Consider the following 24,592-nt stretch of genomic DNA (forward strand, 5'->3'; position numbering starts at 1 on the left):
CCCCGCTGAGCCGATGACAGGGCGGTCCCCTATGGGGGGATCAGATAAACACGGACCATATGTGAAAGGGGTCTAAGGCCTCGTACACACGACGAGGAAACCGGTCGTGTGTACACTTTTCGATGAGGAAACTGTCGAGGATCCCATCGAGCCAAAAAGAGAGCATGTCTTCTTTTTCCTCGACGGGAATGGTGAAATTTGGCTCGCCGAGATCCTCGACAGCCTAACAAGGAACTTGACGAGCAAAACGATGCGTTTCGCCCGTCGAGTTTCTCGGTCGTGTGTACGAGGCCTTAGGCTTTAGAACCACATTAAAGGCTAAGTTCACCTTTTCGGACAGAATTTCACTTTTCATAATAATTAGAAGCCTCTTCTAATGTCCTTTCTGCCTCAGTCATCTCAGTGTTCATAACTCCCACTTATCTTTTCCACGGAAGCTTTAAAATTTCAAATTTCTTTTTGAATTTAAAAAAAAATTGCTTATTACTTCCATCAATTCCTGTAGATCATCTCTCATCATACATTGCTTGCTGCATCACAAAATAGGCGTGTATTATCAGTCTAGACCACACCTCCCTCATTACTATACCACCTCTTGTTTATTTCCACCCACTTTCTGTACAGACGCATCACACTCTCTGTCCAGTCCCTCTTATGTACTTGTATAAAGATGGCCATACACTATGCAATCTGATTGTACAATTTTCTTTAGATTTAACAAAACTGTGGAATAGGAGGACCCAGCTGAACAATCCATTACATTTGTATAAAATCATGCAGGCTTTTACACTACATATCTGATGGTAGATCTAAAGGAGATTGTACAATCAGATTATATAGTGTATGGTGAGCTTTACAAAATCCAGATGCTTCTCCTGTTTTCAGCACTACAGCTCTGCTCCACATACACTGTGACCACTCAGCTTCTGCACACTCTTCCAAATAAATCTGTGCAAGATGAAGAAACAAAAAAATCAATCACTGGCTGTGTATTTAGTGAGAACAGATAATGATATCTTGACTGATAATGAGTGTATGTAAGCACAGAAGTGGAGAGGGGGAGGGGTAAGGCAGGTGCAGGGTGTATTAGGCTATCCATACATTATACATTTTCCTTATTCAATTTCCTTTATTTTTACCTTCAGCTATGTAATGCAAGGGCCTTGCCTGACTGCATAAAAATTGGAAAGGGTTTAGGTTGTACCTCATATTATATGGTTTTGGTAAATCTAAAGGAAAATTGTACAAGAAAATTGTATAATTTATAGATAGCCTTAACAAGTACAGCTGGTGAATTACTTCCTTCTACTGGTTTTATCTTCTAAAATAGAAAATTCAGGATGAGGTGGGAAGTAATGAATAAGTTTTCTATGAACACACCAATGGCTGGGGTAAGGCCTGTCCTGAAAGACAGAGAAAGCTTTTTCTTTTCTGCAAAAGAAGTGCATTCATGGTATATTACATAGGGGAGCTGGAATTTGGGGGGAAAAAAAGGTGAACTTAGACTTCAAGTACGGTATGTTTACACCTGTATGGGATATGATGACTATCTAATTTATAGAAAATCTTCAGCAAATCACTGTAGACAGCATATCCTCCCTTTTCTCTATTGTACCAGTCCAACAATTATCAGTTCTGGGGCAACAGCAAGCTAATTAATCTGTCTGATCAGATTTGCCACGAATGCCATAAAATGTGAATTGCAAATGTGCAACAATGACTCCAATAGACTTTATTAAACTAACTATAGCCACTTGTTTTAACAAATCATTATACAGTATCTGTAAGTATTTCAAACTGTACTATATTGTAAATTTAACTTGTAAGAACTCCGTGAAATAAATTCTACTGTATTTTTGTAAAATTGTACCATTTGATTTTAAGAATGCTAAAGCTTGTTCACACTGTCACAATTCTGAATTATGTGGAATAATAAAAAAAAATACAACTGTCACAGTTCAGGTTACATTTTTTTCTGCAACAAAAATACATTTATTTTGCAACTATAATGATTTTTGAATGCAAAGTATTATATTAATAAAACATTATTGGAATATTCTTACTGTGGGATATTAAACACTGTATTTCAGGAATTATTATATTTTAAGACACAAAATGTTAACTATTTTTATTGTTTTCACTTTGTAACAGCATCTTTTGATCTCTTGATGATGTTGTATTATGTTTAATTATTCTAACCATATTGTTGTTTCAAAGCTTTTTCTATAAAATAAATTAAATGTTCTATGTTAATTTGTGCAGCGTGTTTCTTTAGTACAATTTCGATATATCTTTGAGTTCTGATTCATAAAAAAAAATGGTATTGCTATGAAGATTATGGCCTACTCCAATTACAACATGATATTTAAAGTGGTAGTAACCTTTTTTTTTTTTTTTTATTGCTGACAGACAGGATATTTATGACAGAGGAGACCCTATCAGTCTCTTCTGTCATAAATGCTTCCTCCTGCCTGTCAGCAGTGATGTACAAGTAGCTGCACATGCGCAGCTCAGCTAGGACTGCCACCTTTTCTTCAAGTCAAACCCGAAGACTTTAGTGGCACACAGCAATTTTTTATAGTATAAACTATACATATATTTTGCAATTACATAACATTTCTAATCATATGAGATTAATCACAAGTGTCCAACTTTACATCTGAATCTGCAGAGTTCCCTCTTTCACATCTGAATCTGCAGAGTTCCATCTTTCACATCTGAATCCGCAGAGTTCTCTTACACTGTAAGGGGGGAATCTGCAGACTCTGATGTAAGGGAGAACATAAGGGATGCTCTGGGAACCCTGATTTAAGGGGGAACACTGAGTACTCTGATGCACGGTGAGGACTCTGATGTAAAGGGGAACTCTGATATAAGGGGTGCTCTGAGAACCCTGTTTTACCTTAGTGTACTCACTCAGAGGCAGGAGAGAGAAGGGGGGAGACTTCAGTCACAGACAGGGATTGATGGTGCGCTCACTCACCCCTTGGCAGTCAGCACCTCTTATGCAGATGTATCTGAGGCTGCTGGACTTCAAATTTCCGGCCCCCCACTTCCCTTTTCTGAGGCACAGCACTGGGGATTGGAGTGTGGGCAGACACAGAAGGGAAGGGGTGGTAAGAAGAGGAGCAGATTGAGCCCCCTCTCCTCTCCAATCTGTATTCGGGGGGGAACTGTTAGTGCTAGCTTTGGGCAGTGTGAAAGAGAGTGTAACAGACACTCCCAGCTTAGACAACTTCAGCCAGCAACCCTGCTGGGAGGCCACAATCCAGTCTGAATAATGTGTCCGGGTCTCAGGCAGTCTGAAACCTGGACGCATGATTCCAAAACCCAAACTGACCAGGTGAATCCTGAACAGATGTCAACCCTAAGCTCAGCAGACATTTACTGCACCACATGTGGGAGTGATATCATCGCGGCCCAGCCATTCAAGCAGCTGATGTCACAGAACCTGGAAGCAAGACATGGCTACGATGGAAGCGCCCGGGACCCGCCAGATCAATCACAGTGTAGTGCTGGAGGGCTCGGTATTATAACAGGTATTATGGCATAACCCAACTGGGGGGCCCTAAAAATTACAGCTGATTTTTTATTGCTTGTAATTGTCAGGCATTTAATCCTTTCTTAAATAGGCAAAACATAAGTACTTTAATCCCCCTATCCCTATTCTGTTTGGCATAAGGTGTGGTACTCTCCAATATGCAGGAGCATGTGACTCACTCCATGTGACAGCACTGGCCCAATTAGCACTGTCATGTGGGAAATTTCAACTCCAGCGTCACATTGTTAACACAGGACTTTCTTTCACTCCCTGTGGAGGAACAGTGGGGCAGGGGAGCCAAAGGAAGGCAAGCATACTAGGGTAAGCATGGTGCTTTGTCCTGCAAATGTTTTTTATGCAGTTCGACCTGCTCATTAATACAAAGGGAAATTTCCCAGTTTATTGATGAAATTAAACAAGTAAAGTGTTTTGATCCTTTTATGTGGATGGAGTGATGAATCGGATGTAAGCAAATACTGGAACTGAAACAAGTGGTACAAGAACAGGCAGATGCGGTATCTGCCACTTCATAATTTTCAGGAAAATATATGCCTATCCTGCCTAAAATTACCCTAAAAGAAAGGTAAGATCCTGAACAAACTTAACCTCCCTGGCGGTATGATTCTTTCAGAAAAAAGGTGCTGAAAGCAGTACCATTATTTGCAAGGAAATTTGGTGATTTGTACTGTAGGCCTGTAATTCTAAAGCCCCATACACACCATCAGATTATCTGCAGATTTTTGTCTTCAGATTTACCAAAACCATATAATATGAGGTCAAACCTTAAGAGTTTCAATTTGTATGCAATCAGGCAGGCCCCTGTACTACATGGTTTTGGTAAATCTGAAGACAAAAATCTGCAGATAATCTGATGGTGTGTATGGGGCTTTAGGAATAACTCACTTAAATCTGACCAAACAAGAGTCTTGTAGGCATCCCGGGTATGAAACTTTTTTAAAAACAAAATGATAAATTACAATATAATAAATAATTATAAATAATTATACCAAATAATAATATAATTATAATAAAAACTATTCAATAATGTAATCAACTCAAAAATCACTGAAATTTGCTCAGTTGCAGAATTGTCGCTGTCATTACTTTTATTTTTTTATGACGAATTTCCCCACAAATCGCTATCGCACAATTCTGCAAGTGATTATAATTTATTATCGCTGTTTTCTAGCTGCTCTAAAACCATTTTTGACATAAGAAGACACTTTTGGTTGCTATGGACAATCTACAGTTTGCAGGCAGAAAGAACAGTTTTTATTATATAAAAGTACATGTAAGACACTGGGCAGACCACTAGGGACAAGGGGGGGGTGTCTTTTTTACATACAGTACTGTAATCTATAAGATTACAGTATACTGTATGTAAGGTGTTTACCTTTTTGAATTTGGCGCCGTTCTCCGCTCCCGTGCGTCGTAATGTCGCAGGGAACGGAGATCGGCGGCAAAGGAGGACGCTGTGTGAATCGAGCGAGGTCCCGCTCGCTCACACAGCGCGGTGGCATCGCTGGATCTGGGGACAAGGTAAGTAAACACTGTCTGTGGATCCAGCGAGGCAAGCCCGAGTCTGACTCGGGGTTACCGATCCTAGCACAAAAATCGAACCCCGAGTCAGACTCGGGAATACCGCCAGGGGGGTTAAAGGAGGTGTATACCAGCTGAGACCGTGAACAATGTCAGCCGCTAGGTGGAGTAGGACGCTTCCGACGAGTCTGCTCCACTCAGGGACAAGTCAGACAGGCAGTCAGTCTGCAGATAGCTACGCTCCTCCCAGCCCCCAGCGGCGAAGCACACACCACCGCTTCCAGGACCAACCACTGCCTCTTCTCCCCTGGGCCTCCAATAGACCATCTCCTGCCCCCCCTCACAGGCTCCTTCCTCAAAGGTAAGCCTTCGGGTTTACCAATTCGCTGCCCGTCTTCCTGCCCTCTGTCCGGGGGTAGGTTTTGCGGCCGTCCTTTTAAGGATAAAGCCGCGGCTTTGCGCCCGGATAGGCTCCGTATCCCCCTCCTGCACCCCCACACTACCACCCCCACTCAGAGCACCCCTCCGCAATTTCCGCCTCTTCGGGCGGTTTTTTATACATCCGCGCCGGCCTGGTAACAATCGCGGCAGCCGCGATCTAGGAAAGGCCGCGGCTTCATTCGCGGCCTAGCGGCGCGCCGCTCTCCCCCCCGGCAACCATCACCAAACTTCCTTAACGGCCCAATAAAGCCCCCCCCGACCCCTGTAGAGCACCTTCTCCGCCCGGCAATCGATCTAATCCCCCCCAGCAGCACGGATCCTCTCAATCTGACAGCCCCCAGCCTGGATCCTGTGGCCTGATCGGCGGCCATCTTGCTACACCCAACTCCACTCTCCCCTTTCTCAATACTATTAAACTTGATCCAGGGTTCGCCTGATCGCCTCACAAGGGGTCAGGAAGGAATTTTTTCCCCTATCGTAGCATATTGGCGTAGCCTTGATTATCCTCCCCCCCCCCTGGTGTTTTACGACCATGGCTAATCTGCAATATTCTGCAGAAACCATTGGGGATCTGAGGCGATTTGCCGCAAAACTACCAGCCATCACCAAAAAAGCCCTAAGAACTGAGCCACTTTTGAGAATCGATCAACGATCGACTAGCAAAAATCTCAGCTGTTTACCCCAGCCTAAGCACACTTCATGTGCTCTGATCAACACAAGATCGGCAGTAAAACACCGACTAGAAATCCATGATTTCATTCTACAACACGATCTAGACTGCCTCTTTATTACAGAGAGCTGGCTTACAGCCGACTGTAACACCATTCTAGGAGAATTGGTGCCAGAAAACTATCGTATCATAACCGAAAACAGAATAGGGCAAAGAGGAGGAGGCCTGGCGGTGATCCATAAGACTCATCTTGCAATCACAAAACCGGTCCTTCAAAACCCTCTTCCATTCATGGAAACCCTTACCCTGCAACTACAAACAAACTCCCAGGAGACCGTCCGTATTCTACTCTGCTATAGGCCACCCGGCCCAAAATCGCAGCTTTTACTATCATTGACGGACTTCATCTCCACTTACACCCTCAACGGCAAACATCTTTTGCTGCTCGGGGACTTTAATCTCTGGGCCAACTCACCACAAGACCCTGTGGCCGACGCCTGTATTGACCACCTGGAAGGATTAGGGCTACAACAACTAGTATGTGGGTCCACACATGCTTCAGGTCACACACTTGACCTTATTTTCAGGCAAGATCTGGAAATAAAAATTTTGGAAAATGAACCGTTGCCAAGGACAGATCACCATGCAATCAAATTCATTATTTCCGAATTCCCCCCCTCAACAAAAACATCAAATCTAGTGACAACACACTGGACTAGATGTCAGAAGAAGCTCCACTCGGAACTCTTCAAAACCACATTAAGGAAAAAAATAAAAACAATTCAGCCGCATCAAACGGCTGAAGAAACACTGGATGCCATAAACACAGCCCTATTACAGTCAGCTGACTTAATAGCGCCGAAACGTAAAACCTGCATCCGAAAAAATACCTCCAGCTGGTTCAACAACCAACTGGCATTACTGAAGCAAGAGCGCAGAAGGGCGGAAGCCGCCTGGAAAAGAAGCTCTTCAGATGAGAACCTCACCATCTACAAAGCAACAACAAGAAAATACCACAAAGAAATCTTCAAAGCCAAGAAAAACTATTTTTCTGAGGCTATCAACAACGCCCTAAATCGCCCACGCGAACTCTTCAAGCTGGTCACTCAGACCATGAATCCAGAATGTCTTGAAACCCCCAATTCGGATATCCAAGAATTTTGCAATGAATTGTCGGATTACTTCATTAATAAAATCGAGGAAATCCGGGAAAGCATTCAGCAAAACAACACCCCCCCCCCGTAATTATCCATACAATACCTGCAGTAATTCACCACAATTAGGTAAGTTTACGCTGGAACCCATCTCTATCCATGCCACAAAGAATATCATTGGTACTTTGCGTAACGGCACAGCGCCAAATGATATCATCCCCACTAAACTGCTGAAGGAATGCGCTGACATCTTGGCACCTCCTATCACGCAGCTTATTAACCAATCATTCAAGGAAGGTATAGTGCCTTCCCAGTTGAAAGAGGGCATAATCTGACCTATCTTAAAGAAACCCACCCTAGACCCTAAGGACCCTATTCGTCCCATAACAGGCCTAAACGTTCTCTCAAAGGTAATGGAAAAAGTAGTGGTACAACAGCTGCAACAGCATCTAGATACCCACAACCTACTTGATCCTTTTCAATCGGGCTTCCGTCCTGGACACGGGACGGAAACAGCATTGGTCAAAATATGGGACGACGCTCTCGAGGCCGCAGACGAAGGAGAATCTTGTCTTCTGGTTCTGTTGGACCTAAGCGCAGCCTTCGACACTGTAGACCACAAGCTACTTTTGACTCGGCTAGCTGAAGTAGCCAAAGTCGCAGAAGGCGATTTATCTTGGTTCTCCTCTTTTTTGGACAACCGATCACAAACAGTGAAGTTAGGACCTTTCACCTCTGAGAAACGCACATTATCGTGCGGAGTCCCTCAAGGATCGCCTCTGTCGCCGGTGTTATTCAACATCTATCTTCGACCGCTTTTTGAAATCATCAGCAGCCAAAAACTGCTTTATCACTCATATGCAGACGACACGCAACTGTATTTCCGCATTTGCAATAAAAAGGATCACCACCTCAATCTAGAGACATGCCTCTCTTTGATAGAGAACTGGATGACAAAGAGTTATCTTAAACTCAACGGAGCGAAAACAGAACTTCTCCTGTTTCACGCCAAGCGTATGAAACAACCTGCAACAACTTGGACCCCCCCGCCCATTCTGGGCAAAATCATCACCCCTAGCGCCAAAGTCAAAAGTCTCGGGGTCATCTTCGACTCCTACATGACAATGGATGCACAAATAGGGTCAGTAGTCAGCGGATCTCACCATCTGCTGCACCTACTACGCAGACTTACTCCTTTCATTCCCATAGAAGACATAGCGGTCGTGGTGGGAGCTATTGTAAACTCCAGACTGGATTATGCAAATGCCCTTTACCTCGGACTCCCAAAATACCAAATCGCTCGTCTGCAAGTCGTTCAAAATACGGCCGCCAGACTTGTGACTGGGAAAAAACCATGGGAATCAATCTCACCTTCACTGAGATCCCTTCATTGGTTGCCAGTAAAAGACAGAATTGCTTTTAAAGCACTCTGTCTAACGCATAGATGTATCCATGGGAAGGCTCCCCATTATCTATGCGAAAAAATAAAAGCTCATAATCCCAAACGCGTTTTGCGATCCACCAATCAAAATCTTCTTCAGATACCGAAAGCCAACTACAAATCCAAAGGAGAAAGGAGATTCGCGGTCCAAGGTCCCAGACTATGGAACGCTTTACCAACCAGCATTCGGTTGGAGGAGAACCACTTAGCATTCAGGAGAAAGATCAAAACACATCTCTTTTGATACCAAAGGAGACAGGAACAACAAGCTCCCAGAGGCGATTAAGTTCGCATGTGCCGCGCTATATAAGTTTTCATTCATTCATTCATTCAATATCAATGCGCTATGCTGTTTTGCTGTATTTAACTTAAAAGGCTCGGTAAATAACACAGAAAAAGGTGTTAAAATCTATTCACAGAAGGAAATAAATAAATTAGATGCCTGTGGTAATGGAGTAGTGATCCAGGCAAGCAGTAATGATGAAAGTGATCACTTTGACCACCACATCTCAATGGGCAGGGAATGGAAGTGTTTAGAAAAGGGTTCATAATGGAGCTTTTTGAGGCTAATTTGTTGGAATTTCAGGCAAATTAAGGATAGAGAAGAAGAGTGGTTGTAATGTGTACATTTAAGCAGCGCATCTTGCTTGAGGATTTCACTAAAGCAGAAGCGCTCATTAAATGTCGTCTATCTAAGGAGCTGGTTATGCTGTTGTTTGGGGACTTTCAACCTTTTCTGGAGCCCACCACACAGTGCAGTCATGCCATTCCACCAATGACCAAGATGTTGGCTGCTCTGCTTTTTCTTGGCAAGGCCTCATATCAGATAGTAGTGGAAGAGTTGGACGGAGTATCCAAGACATCTTTTTCACATCTACTTACTAAGGGCTTGCAGGGTTTCAGACAAATTGCACCCAAATACTGTATATATACATGCCTAGCACATGTCATGAGTGGGATCAGGTTAAGAATTATTTCTATGTGGCAGTTGGGATTCCCAATTTCATGGGTGTAATAGACTACCCACATGTTCCTTTTTTGCCCCCTCTGATAAATAATAATACCGTAATAAGTATTACAACTCACTAAATAGCCAGGTTGTTTGTGATGCACACATGTTTATCAGAAATGTAGTCACTAACTTCCCAGGATCTGTCCATGATGCACACATGTTAAGACAGTCACATCTCTACCAGGATTCAACAATAACAGACTAACCGGAGGCTGGCATCTTGGTAAGACACTTTTTATTATAAAAGATATCTCAATGCATTCCACATACATGATACATACAGTGGGGATCGAAAGTTTTGGCACCCCAGGTAAAAATGTGTATTAATGTGCATAACAAAGCCAAGGAAAGATGGAAAAATCTCCAAAAGGCATCAAATTACAGATTAGGCATTCTTATAATATGTCAAAAAAAGTTAGATTTTATTTCCATCATTTACACTTTCAAATCTACAGAAAACAAAAAAATGGCGTCGGCAAAAGTTTGGGCACCCTGCAGAGTTAATATCTTGTACTGCCCAATTTGGCAAGTATCACAGCTTGTAAACGCTTTTTTGTAGCCAGCCAAAAGTCTTTCAATTCTTGTTTGAGGTATCTTTGCCCATTCTTCCTTACAAAAGTCTTCCAGTTCTTTGAGATTTCTGGGCTGTCTGTCACGCACTGCTCTTTTAAGGTCTATCCATAGATTCTCAATTATGTTGAGATTGTGAAGGCCATGGCAAAACCTTCAGTTTACACCTCTTGATGTAATCCCCCGTGGATTTTGAGGTGTTTTTAGGATCATTATCCATTTGTAGAAGCCATTCTGTCTTTAACTTCAGCTTTTTCACAGATGGCATCAAGTTACCATCCAAAATTTGCTGAAATATTATTGAATCCATTGTTCCTTCTACTCGTGAAATGTTCCCTGTGCCACTGGCTGCAATACGACCCCAAAGCATGATTGATCCACCCCCATGCTTAACAGTTGGACAGAGGTTCTTTTCATTAAATTCTGTGCCCTTTCTTTTCCAAACGTACCTTTGCTCATTTCGGCCAAAAAGTTCACAAAACTGGTTTCCAAAATGCATCAGGCTTGTCTATATGTTCATTTGCAAAGTTCAAACGCTGATTTTTGTGGTGAGGACGTAGAAGAGTTTTTTTTTGATGACTCTTCCATGAAGACCATAGGTCCATGAAGACCAGATCCCCTGTATCTCACTATCTGGTGGTTTTCTGCACTAAAGCCCTTCGGGCCTGCTGTGTCCTTCATAACTTAGCCCATTGTGCAGGATTGCTTCTTGATATTGAGGTTCAAGACACTGATGAGGACCATATTAAACCAATCCCATCATGATGAGCGTGGCCATGAAGTCTGACAGCACTTCATACAAAGCTATTTTTCAATAGTGAATCTCTGTATTGGGCACAGAGAGCGAGAAAAACTGACAGATGTTCTAACCCCTCTCTCTTGTGTCCAAAACAAAAAAATAAATGTCACCTTCAGTTACACATTCTTGCAGTGTAATAGAAGAGCGACATATAAAAAAATAGACATTAGACATCAATTTGGTGGCTATGGTTTAATGTAATTAAAAGGCAACAGCAGAGAGAGAGGCAAAATCAGTTGGTGCATGAATGCCACAGTTTTACGTGTATAGAATTCCTGTGTACATGCCTTCATGCCCCTAATTTCCCCCTCAATGGCCTTTAAATAACCCTTTAACATTTCACGATGTTTAATATGAGCTTGGTGGAACTGGCAAAGTAGGAGACCCCAAATTGGTATTAACATCTGCTGAACTTTGTGATAACTTGGAATCAGTTGGTTTGGAACTTCAGGATGCTGGCAGAAGGTTGACTCAACAATATCAGGTTTCTGTTCTGGAGACTGGCTGAAGTTGTCATCGTTCTTGTCAGATGAAGTGAAGGATATATCAGAAACATCTGCTGGCTCAGAATAGAGTAGCAGGGTTCTTTCATCTGTGTCCATGCCTCACTGTGTTCATGCCTCACTGTGCCTATGCCTCACTGTGCCCATGCCTCACTGTGCCTATGCCTCACTGTGCCTATGCCTCACTGTGTCCATGCCTCACTTTGCCCATGACATGGAAGTCTATGGAATGGGTGCCTGGCTTTGAAAAACAGGTGCTCTCCAGCCATAGGTCCCCCAGACAACAACCTTTGCACACTTGTAGCGGAGAAATGGGGCTACATATGTGACAAGTTTCGGGTCCAGGGGACCTACGACCGGCCGGTACCAGGTCCCCAAATTAACCAGAGAAATTACCGTTTAACATATGAGTCTATGGAAGAGGTGCCCAGTTTTGAAAAATCGGTTCTCCCCGGTCGTAAGTTCCCCGGACAACAATCTTTGCACACTTGTAGAGGTAGAATTTTTAGCACAAAATAAAATGTGCTGAAAAACTCGGCTTATACTCGAGTATATACGGTACATTTTATAGAATGCATGGAACTATTGGGAGGGGGGATTTACCTAAACTGGTGCAGCTGTACATAGTCATCAATCAGCTTCTATTAAGCTTGTTCAATTAAGCTTCGCTCACACCTGAGCGATCTGAAATCCAAATAAGATATCGCGGAAAATCACTTGTGCGACGCCATTACTTGTTAATGGCAACCCAATCATGGAGTAATTTTGCAATCGCTGCAAATTGCATTACGCAATGCTATCACTGAAAAGAAGCTCCTGCTCCTTTTTGAATGACAAGCGTCACGTTTTTCTGCAATTTATTGCGTGACAATCGCGGCAAAATCATGCCGCGATTGGGATGCCATTAAGAAGTAAAGACACCACACAAGCGTCCACCTATGATTCAGAGTTGCTCAGGTGTGAATGGAGCCTTAACAATACAAGCCAATTGGTTACTGTGCACAACTGCACCAGATTCTGTGTACACCAGTTTTATTAAATCCCCCCCACTGTGTTTCTGATAATGGTCAACCAGGACACATAGAGGGGTAAATCCAGTATTTTTTTATGTTTTAGCTGTACATACACTTTAAAAAGTATTTTATGGGTTTGAGGATTGTGCCATATGTATGCCTATGATAAAAATTATATTTAACTTTGTCCCTTTAAGCCCCTCCCACTGCCAGTGCAACATGGCCACACCCACTGTTCACCATGATACGCCCCAGATCTTTCACAATCCTAGAAATGCCATTGGGTAGAAGTAATGTTATTACAGAATGATATACATAGTCTCTTTTGCAATTAAAGCCTCCCAGCCAACAAGTTTTTATCACATTATGGCTTTAGTGCCACTTTAACTCTTCTCCTCGGCAGCAAGACGTCTACAACAAAATAACAGGCATAGTGCAATTACCTAATTGGTATGAATTAACAGAGAATGTACAGATAGCAGAAAGTTCAAAATCAAACACATTATTGGGCAGGACAAAATGTTTTTTACTTGTTGGTGTAGAATTAGTGCGTGAAGTTACATAGTTACATAGTTAGTCAGGTTAAAAAAGACACAAGTCCATCCAGTTCAACCACAAAAAAATAAAAATAAATAAACAAACAAAATAAAAAACACAATACAATCCCATCCACCCAACTCCATACCCACAGTTGATCCAGAGGAAGGCAAAAAACCCCAGCAGAGCATGATCCAATTTGCTACAGCAGGGGAAAAAATTCCCTCCTGATCCCCCGAGAGGCAATCGGATTTACCCTGGATCAACTATACCTATAAATATTAGTACTCAGTTATATTCTGTACATTTAGGAAAGAATCCAGGCCTTTCTTAAAGCAATCTACTGAGCTGGCCAGAACCACGTCTGGAGGGAGTATCTGTGATGTTAAAGAACAAATGAAAAGCAAAACATTAATTTTTATTTTGGATAGGGAAGAGGAGGGTTATGGCAATGATGGTAAATATGACTAAGGCCCCGTACACACGAGAGGATCGATCCGCTGAAATTGATCCGCGGATCGGTTTCAGCGGATAGATCCGCTGGTGTGTACGATCCAGCGGATATTTATCCGCGGATATATTTCGGGCCGACCGATTTCCAGCGGATAAAAATTTCTTAGCATGCTAAGAAATCTATCCGCTGGAATCGGCTCCAGCGGATCGATCCGGTGGTCTGTACAGACTCACCGGATCGATCCGTCCGAACCCATCCCTCGCATGCGTCGTAATGATTCGACGCATTCGTGGAATTCCTTATATGACAGCGTCGCGCACGTCGCCGCGTCATCATCGCGGCGACGGCGCGACACGTCATCGCGATGGGAATTCGGCGCGGATTTCGATCCGATGGTATGTACACTCCATCGGATCAAAATCCTCAGAGGATTTATCCGCGGAAACGGTCCGAAGGACCGTATCCGCAGATAAATCCTCTCGTGTGTACCCGGCATAAGGCCTGATTCACACCTATGCATTTTTAGTGCTTTTTGAATTTTTCAGATTTGCACTACAGTCCATTTACCATGGTTTCCTATGCAACATGTTCTGTAGTGCAAATCTGCAAAATGCAAAAAACGATTTAGGCCTAATAGAGAGGATGACTTTCCCTAATGGGAGCATAGACAGCAATTAGAACCTACCAGGTGCTTCCTCTCTACTCTGTTCAAAAAACAAAAAACAAAACTTCCCTTTGTTATACTTTAACCACTTACGGACTGACCCGTCGTCTGCTTTCAGATAAAAGTGGTGTCTGGAGCGGATTCGCTGCAAGATCACTTTTATTGGAGGCGATCGAGTCCTCTTCCCTGTTAGGTATGGAGCTGAGTGAGGAGAAGATGGCCCCCATCCGGCTCCATACCATCACTTCCGCCCATAAAGCAACATTTTATTTATCTATCTATTTTTTTCAAACTACATTTTTATTTTTATTGCATTTTAGTGTAAATATGAGATCTGAGGTCTTTTTGACCCCAGATCTCATATTTAAGAGATCCTGTCATGCTTTTTTTTCTATTACAAGGGATGTTTAGATTCCTTGTAATAGGAATAAAAGTGACACATTTTTTTTTTTAACCTCCTTAGCGGTATTCCCGAGTCTGGCTCGGGGTAAGATTTCAATACCAAAAGCGGTATCCCCGAGCCAGACTCGGGGCCGCCTTGCAGCATCCACAGGCACAAGTTTCTTACCTTGTCCCTGGATCCTGCGATGCATCCCCTCTGTGTGAGCGAACGGCGTCCTCCCTCGATTCACACAGTGACTGTGTGCTGCCGATCTCCATTCCCTGCGACGTTACGACGCACGGGGAAGGAGAACGGTGCCAAATTCAAAAAAGTAAATAAACACATTACATACAGCATACTGTAATCTTACAGATTACAGTACTGTATGTAAAAAATACACACACCCCTTGTCCCTAGTGGTCTGCCCAGTGTCCTGCATGTACTTTTATAAAATAAAAACTGTTCTTTCTGCCTGCAAACTGTAGATTGTCCATAGCAACCAAAAGTGTCCCTTTATGTCAAAAGTGATTTTAGAGCAGCTAGAAAACAGCGATAATAAATTAAATTCACTTGCAGAATTGAGCGATAGCGATTTGTGGGGAAATTTGTCATAAAAGTAATGACAGCGACAATTCTGCAACTGAGCAAATTTCAGTGTTTTTGATTTAATTACATTATTGAATACTTTTTATTATAATTACATTATTATTTGTTATAATTATTTATAGTTATTTATTATATTATAATTTATGATTTTGTGTTTCAAACTTTATCATACCCGGGATGTCTACTAGACTCTTGTTTGGACAGATTTAAGTGAGTTATTCCTAAGAATTACAGGCCTACAATGTAAAACGCTAAATTTCCATGCAAAATAATTATACCACTTTTGGTACATAATTCCAGACATAATCATACTGCCAGGGAGGTTAAAGAACAGTGTAAAAATAAAAAATATTAAAGGTAAAACGAGTAAGAAAAAAAATGTAGTGCCCGCATATGAAAACGGTGTTTAAACCAAACATGTGAGGCATCTCCGTGATCGTTAGAGAGAGAGCAATAATTCTAGCTCCACTGTAACTCAAAACATGCAACCTGTCAAATTTTTTAAATGTTGCATATGGAGATTTTTAAGGGTAAAAGTTTGTTGCCATTCCACGAGTGGGCGCAAATTTGAAGTGTGACATGTTGGGTATCAATTTGCTCTGCATAACAGGATCTTTTACAGTATAAAAAAAATTGGGCTAACTTTACTGTTCTCATATTTTTTTATTAAAATAGTGTATGTTTCCAAAAACTTGTGCTTGTAAAATAACATTTGTTTTTTTACTTTCTGCTTAAATAAATATTCAAAAATATATATATTAAAAAACGAATTTATTCATCAGTTTAGGCCAATATATATATATATATATATATATATATATATATATATATATATATATATACATATATATATATATATATATATATATATATATATATATATATATTCTTCTACTTATTTTGGTAAAAAATAAATATCGCACTAGGCGTATATTGATTGGTTTGCGCAAAAGTTATCGTGTCTGCAAACTACGGGATACATTAAGGGACTTTTATTTATTTTTTATTGTTTTTACTGGTAGTGACGAAGATCTGAGATTTTCAGTGGGACTGCAACATTGCCGCGGACAAATTTAACCCCAAATTACACTTTTTGGGAACCAGTGACATTATTACATTGATCATTGCTAAAAATTGCACTGATCAATGTAAAAATGACACTGCCAGGGAATGGGGTTAACACTAGGGGGCGATCAAGGGGTTATGTGTGTTCACTCAGCATGTTCTAACTGTAGGAGGAAGGGCTTACTGAAACATGACAGAGATCACGGTTATAGATTACTGGGAACAGTAGATCCCTGTCATGTCACTAGGCCGAACGGGGAATACCGTTCTGCCTCTCCTCGCCGCAATTGTGGGCTGCTGGAAGACATAGTCCATGGAACTGGCGGGCACGTCTGGAGTCCATGGAACTCGCGGGCACGCTTTTGAGGCGGTGCACGCGCCCGCTATCCTGCTTTTACAAACTGATATACATGTACGTCATTTCGCATACAAGACATTCTCTGATTGGACGTGGGGGTAGAGGTGGTGGCGATATTACAATCTGTATCTCATCTAATCAGAGAGTGCCTTGTATTCATGAGGTGAATATGAGGTGTTCTATGAATGGTGGTGGTGCCATACAAGTGACCCCCTGTGGTTAGTGTGCAGGAGGCGGATGTTCATAGCTATCACTGTAGTAGTACTAACAATTACAGTGAATGGCAGCTTCCCCAGTGTTCTATTAGGTATGAGGAATGCTTGCATTGTGCCAAGCTGGACCAATGTATTTGCGTTTAGTAAATCAATCACATTGTGTTTTGACAGGTTGCCCCTCCTCCCCCTACCCAGACTACACCAGTCGACCATTGGCTGCGAGTCAATCGGCAGATATTTCTCTGGCAAGGCCGTTCTACAATTTATGTCAGACAGGCTGTGGTACACATGGGCCGAATGTTGTCCAGTTTCCGTTGAACTGCCCAATATTCAAAATATGTGTACCAGACTTAAGTATGTAATAAAGATCATACATGGAGTTCAGACTTCACATCACCACATTACTATGAATGGGCTGCCAATGCACAGCAGTGGATCAAAAAATGCACATCAGTCTTTTTAGCTTTGCAATGCAGCACAATACTTGGTATGTACTGTACAGTGCAATAAAGTGGCATTCATAATGAATGACAATGCAACACATTTGGAGCAAGCACATTGCAATACCCTGTAGTAAATCACGTTGCCATAAAGCACAAGTGTGAATACGACCTCCAGAATACATGATGCCTTTTTTTTTTTTTTTTTTTTATCTGCATGGAGCTTACCTTTAAATGAAATGTGACATTCTGAATTAGATATTTAAGGAACAGTATTATTTTGCTAGTCAAGAATATGAGCAGTCATATTACATATTATGCATTGATATTACATGTATTGTTGTATGTGTACATATCTATTAATAAAAAACAAAAAAAAGAAAGAAAAACCTCATTGTATGTAACTATTTTTTTTGGAACAGTAATAACACCACACACACACACACAAAAAGTTAAATAAATGAAAATACATACCGTATATACTTGAGTATAAGCCGACCCGAATATAAGCCGGGGGGAACCATATTTTACCACGAAAAACTGGGAAAACGCATTGACTTGAGTATAAGCCTAGGGTTTCCATCTGCATGCCTCACTGTGCCTCGTGTCCATGCCTCACTGTGTCCATGCCTCACTGTGCCCATGCCTCACTGTGCCTCACTGTGTCCATAACTAGACTTATGTTTAACATGGGAGTATATAGAAGGGGTTCCCAGCTTTGAAAAATCAGAGCTCCCCAGCCGTTTCGGGTGCAGGGGACCTACAACTAGCCAGTACTCGGTCCCCAAATTTACCGGAGAAATTACCGTTTAACATGGGAGTCCGAATTTTAAAAATCGGTGCTCCCCGATCATAGGTCCCCTGGACAATAAACTTTGCACACTATTAGAGAAAGAGAGGAGCTAAATGTGTGCCAAGTTTGGGGTCCAGGGAAGCTACGGCTAGTCGGTACCAGGTCCCCAAAATCCGGAAGATCAGGCACAAAAAGGTAAGGCCTCGTACACACGACGAGTTTCTCGGCAAAAACCAGCAAGAAACTTGCTGGGAGATATTTTTTTGCAGAGGAAACCGGTCGTGTGTACATTTTCGTAGAGGAAACTGTCGAGAAACTCGACGAGCCAAAAAGAAAGCATGTTCTCTATTTCCTTGACGGGAATGGAGAAAATTGGCTTGTCGAGTTTCTCGAAGGCTTCACAGGAAACTCGACGAGCAAAACGATGTGTTTCGCCCATCGAGTTTCTCGGTCGTGTGTACGAGGCCTTACTCGAGTATAAGCCGAGGGGGGCATTTTCAGCACAAAAGAATGTGTTGAAAAACTCAGCTTATACTCGAGTATATACGGTACCTAACATTTATGCAAGCATCTTTTTAGGAGATTTTATAGTTCCCTTAGCAACTAATAAAAAAAAAAAAAAACTTGCATCCAGCAGAAGCAATGAGAGGAAATCATAAAGCACATATGGAGTGGAGAAAGATCCCTGATGTTTTTTATTTGATAATCCCCAAAGATTTATGTTACCCCCATGCAAGTTTGACTGCATGGCTGAATTCACCCACCACATGAGTGATTAAGGAACTTGTGTAACAGCCATACCTCTAGTGCTTCCACCAATTTAAAATGACTTATTACGTAACACCATATTCTACAGAATACTGCCACTGAGCAATAAGGAAGCTCCCTTCTAATTCACCTGGGGCTCCCAAAGCATTTATTAGGGGGCTTCCTCCTCACTCTCCACAGAGCCACACTCTGCTTTGCTTTAGAGAACATCACTAGCACAAAAGGCAGCAACTGCAATAGTCCACAGTTCTTCACTGTTCACTTCAACAAGATGATGAAGCCACTACAGATATTATTCTGTTCAATTTTATGTCTGTCTTCTGCTCTGACTATTGCTGTAGATGTTCAAGAGATGGATAATCATATACTAGTGACCGAAAAAGGCAAGTACTAAAAACGTTTTCTTTAAATATGTTTTTAGTTATTGTTCTTCAAATTATTTTACATGATTACTTCTCTTTCTGTGTATATATATATATATATATATATTAACTATTACTATTATTTTATTCTTAAAATTGTCTTACATTTATACTTCTGTTGTATATGTATATACAGTATACATTTATTTATTTATTTTTGATAGGAAACTTGTTAAGTTTACTGTTTCTGTTGAAAGATGTAAGAATTGCCAGCGATCTTTAAAATGTTAAGCTAAGCAATATAACTAGAGACAATGAAAACTTGTATCTTTTATATTGTAGTGACTTTACCAGATTGCAAACTAAAAGAACATACAAAATGGGATAAAATGATGACGACGCTGGAGAACTCTCACATGAGACAGAATATGCTGCTTCAGTATTTTGAAGAATTTAAGGTGGAACTACAGATTGTGCAAAGAGAGCTTTGGCAGCTAAGAGCAAAAACATCAGGATCCTGTAAAGACTGCTTTAAGAGCATTACAGCGGATTTTTCAAGCCTGCTGGATTCAAAGTGTCAGCCACAACACACTTTGAATAAAAATGTGGAAGAATCAATTGCTGTAAATCAGGACATAGAAGACAGACTTCAACGCATTGAAAATCTCTTGAAATGAGAAGATGCAGATCAGAATAAAGTAGAACCTGCAGACGAAGCAGAAAGCGATTCTGTTTTGGCACGATTACCTGCAGGTAAATCAACTGTACTAGGTAGTAGTCATTGTTTGAAACAACAATAACTTTATTCCTAACATGTACATACAGATTTTTTTTCTCTGCACAGAATATTGATCCTTATTTTGGTCACCATGTAAGATGCTGTAAATTTCTTCAAATAGCATTTACAGGATATAACAAGGAGGAATACCAGTTACAGCGTTTGTCATGAACAGTCTCAGATCCAAAGACAACGCTGACAAATAGAAAATGATATATGAGCATCTCCAGATGTGCTGAATGTTTTATACTGTGAGCTTTTGTAACCCTTGTGTCTTTTGATTATAAGTCAGACAGTTAGCATTAGATTGTGTATAAAGTAATAACTGATATAGCTTCATAACAAAAATGTGCGCCAAAGAAGGGGGAGGGGCTCAGCTCAGAGAATTGAGCCAGCAGCGTTACTTCCACAAGCAGTTTAAAAGTGCTGAGTAATCCTTCTTCCAGATTAGTTCACTGGCATCCAAATACTATTGCTGTTAATCTGAACTGTAAAAGAAAACTTCTGCTAGGAGTTGGATTTTCCATTTACTGAAAATGTGAAATGGCTGTGCAAAATATCTGCATTTAGCCCTGGTTCACATTGATGCTACTTTAAAATTGCGCTACTTCACTTGAAGTAGCGCAATTTCAAAGTAGCAAGGTCAGCGCTATTTCAGCTGCTACTTGATAGACATCTGTGTGGCTTCATACACAGATGTCCATTGAAATCGCACCTGAAATCATTAAAAGTAGTGCAGGAACTACTTTTGCAAATCGGTGCGGTGTCGCAAAATCGGTGTTGCACCGATTGGAACAGTGCCATTGCCTCCAATAGGCTGCGACTTGTCATGCGATTTAATCTCTCAAATCGCATGACAAATCGCTCCAATGTGAACCTAGGCTTTGAAAGAATGTGTGGATATGTAATCAGGCTGTCCCAGCACTGGAAAGCCAACAATGGTAAATAAGCAGGGTTAGAGGACTATAGAATATACATAGTCTGCTATGTAGCTCACAGTCATAAGAACAACTACAAAAAACACAAAAAAAACATAGTGACTGATGCTTGAATTTGGCAAAAGATTTGCTATTTTAGAACTATTGAAATCCTGCCTTACAGGCTGTAACTTTACACTCAAGAGCAGACCTTAGCCTAGCTTTTCACATACATGTAGAAGCAGCACTAGGGTTTCATTAGCAAAGGCAAACATGTCTCTATAAAAGGATGATCAAAGCCAACATAAGACTAGCCATGTACGTTTAGAAATCACTAAGGCTCGGTTCACACTGTCACCTCATCCATTGCATAGCAGGGGTCCGGTGCGTGCTGGTTCACCGTTACAGGTCCGATTTCAGCCCGCGTTTTGGGCTGAATTCGAACCTAAAACACACCAAAAAAGCACATGTTTTTCTTGCACACCGCACCAGACCCGCTGAAGAGATAGGTAAACCGGCTCTATAGAGAGTCAGTCACATTCTCCTGCTATGCGAACTGGATGCGAAGAATCGCGCATTCAATTTGCATAGGTGTGAACCGTGCCAGAATCATTGAACGAGAGAAATCATTTGATTTCCCCCTCCACGCTAAAGAGCATGGATGGAGGAACCTACCCTGCTGGCTGTTGTATTCAAACACAGTACCTGTGGCTGTCTATGGACAAAAAAACAGTGACTGCATCTGATTGGATACGTTTGAGAATTTTCCACCCAACTCTTTGCATTTTTTTTGTCAAAATTAGTCAAGCTAGGGGGTGTCATCCGAATCAGAAGGAATCAGTCAAAAATAAAATAATGCATAAATATTATTGGTGTATGGTACACATCGTAAACAAAAGGCTTATTGCTAGAGTACATGTCGTTTTTTCTAACCAGTAAACAGTTGATAACTGTGTATACAGTGAGGACTGCCAGAATGTGTAGTTCCCTTGTTAATGTGTTCCGTGCCTCTGCTGCTGGAAGAGCACTGCATACTCAGTGACATCACCTAATCATCAGCTTTATGAATTAGAGCTGAGGTCCATCTGGAGACAAATCAATCCCTCAGTACAGCTGGCTTCAATCATTGCCTTCTGACCAAGAAAGAATGTGTCATTCAATAAAGAAATGCTACATAATGCTGGAATTACGAGGGCTAGTTTGATTAGAAACTGAATGGCCATGTTAGGAGTAGCAATATGGAAGTTCTGGCATTTGCCAGATGGTCTGCTGTAGCCAAGACATCCTATGGCTAGGAATTTGTATACTGTACAATATTGTTCAAAGCTATGCTCCAGTCAGACAGCTACATATACAGGTGAAACACACATATGTGAAATGTTTATTCTTCTGGAATATTTTAATAGTGTTCAGTTATGCCCTGCACACACGATCGGACCTTTGTCCGACCAAATTCACATCGGAATTCCATCGGAGGAAAAGAGAACATGTTCTCTATGTAATCTCTGATGGAATTCATCTGAATTTCCGATGGAATTTCTCAGATGGGGCATACACACGGTCGGAATTTCCAATGGAAAAAGTCCGTCAGACTTTTTTCATCAGAAATTCCGATCGTGTGTATGAGGCCTTACACTTGTGATTCTCATGCTCCTGCAACACTACATAGCCTGGAGGATGACACCCTCAAGCCTTCAGCTCTGTGGTTTTGTGATGTTTTATACCGCTTCTAGTGCCTGAAACATGTTAGGATGACAACATAATGCATATGATAGATTATATATATATATATATATATATATATATATATATATATTTATTATAGTGTATGACTGACTCATAGTGCTGTTTGCTGATTCCTAATATACAGGGGGCTAAAGGAAGTCAAATAGGAGATTTCTTTAAAGTAATTACCGGTATACCTAATCATTAACAAAAAAGACCTTATGGTTTTCAAAGTATTACTGGACTAAAAATGTGTTATATTCATGTTCTGTTTTGAATATTATAGCCAGTGGTCTTACCTAATGCCCATATAACCTTTATTATTCTGGTTCAACAGTGATGCCAATAGAAACATTAAAGATAGTTCAAAAGCTACCCAATATTATACACAAAAAAATTCAATAATATAACAAAACATGAAATAATGAATACGAAGATGTCAGGATGGAAGTTACATCCAAGGCTCTATCAAATGCTGTAGGCTGGCACCTTTTACCAAAAGTAATGCTAGTAACAAACAGAGCAAGCCTAAGCAGCATTACATATGGTTAGGTAGTCTGTCTGTGCCAGCAGTACATTTGGCAGTCAGCCAATGGCAGCCTCAGCTGTGAAAGGTAGCAGTTTTCCTGACAGGTTCTCTCCTGATATGTTGGGATCCACCCAGATGCATGACCAGCAGATGGCTCACCCTCTCAGTGTACCGCTGAGAGCCTAAGCTAACCACTCAGCCACAGAGGTAGATGTGGATGTTGGATGATGCCTTAACAAAGCCTTCAACAGAGAAAGAGGATAAAGGCATTGTTGGTAATAGTACTGTTATCCTTGTGAAAAGTAAAAAAATACTTGTGTCAAAGCGGAGTTCCACCCAAAAATTTAACTTCTGCTTTTCCGGTTCCTCCCCCCCTCCGGTGTTACATTTGGCACCTTTTTAGGGGGGAGGGGGGGGCAGATACCTGTATAATACAGGTATTTGCTCCCACTTTCATCGATCTACTCCATGTTAGGCAAATACATTTATTCCTCACGTGAAAAAAGGTGCAGAACCAAGCAAATTAATCCTGTGTGCCACAGTAGACAAATGTATCCTATAATTCTGTTAAATTACATACACATACATATAACGACCTGCTCTATGTGTGAGCAGGCTGTCCTGTTCATGACAAATGCCCCAAAGAAGCTCCAAACTTTTTTTAGAGCAGAGTGTGCTCTTTTTGGTGTGCGTTTGTTGCACAGCAGACAAGAAACTGCTAACAGCGCTTGTACTGCCATTAACTTTTAATCTCACTGCAAGTGTTATTTGCGTTTGCAGCACAATTCCAAACATGTAGAAAAGTGTGTGTTTTGTTGTGCATTCGGGAACGCCCAAATGTGAAAGGAGCCTCATTGTTCTTTTGTAAAAACACCAATTTTACTTTCAGGGCCCATTCACACCTAGCATAGTGGGAGCACACTTTTTTTGCCTAGTTTTTCCCACAACACACATAGGGGAGCCCACTGATTTCAATTGTTGTAGGGCTGCCCTACAACTGGGCAAAGTAAGCCATGGGAAATTGTGGCATGTTGCGGTTTGCTGCATTTTTCATATGGTAAAATGTGTGTTTGCTTCTGCATTTAGGGTACCATTAACAATTAAGAGCACTGAAAGTGCAACTTGTTCATTTTAGGTGTATAAAGGTGGTCATACACTATACAATCTGATTGCACAACCTCTGTATGTTCTCCTTTATAGTAAGAGGACACACTTATCTATCTAATTACCCTGTATACAATCAGGCAGGCTCTTGTACTACATAGTTGATGGTAAATCTATAGGATATTGTACAATCAGATTGTATAGTGCATGGT

The 24,592-nt window shown here is 41.3% G+C and overlaps 2 protein-coding genes across 7 annotated transcripts in view; one reads left to right on the forward strand and one right to left on the reverse strand.

The window, feature by feature from the left end:
* The window catches only part of VEPH1 (ventricular zone expressed PH domain containing 1), a 500,435-nt gene that overhangs the window by 362,980 nt on the left and 112,863 nt on the right, over positions 1-24,592 (reverse strand). The gene's annotated exons all lie outside the window — the stretch shown is intronic.
* Positions 19,089-20,745, forward strand: LOC120936695 (pentraxin-related protein PTX3-like). The gene is made up of 2 exons (XM_040349248.1): positions 19,089-19,348; positions 19,670-20,745. Exons 1-2 carry the CDS (start codon positions 19,237-19,239, stop codon positions 20,002-20,004), a joined length of 447 nt encoding a protein of 148 aa, XP_040205182.1. The 5' UTR covers positions 19,089-19,236; the 3' UTR covers positions 20,005-20,745.

The sequence above is a fragment of the Rana temporaria genome, chromosome 4, assembly GCF_905171775.1.
Source record: "Rana temporaria chromosome 4, aRanTem1.1, whole genome shotgun sequence".
Lineage (NCBI taxonomy): Eukaryota > Metazoa > Chordata > Amphibia > Anura > Ranidae > Rana > Rana temporaria.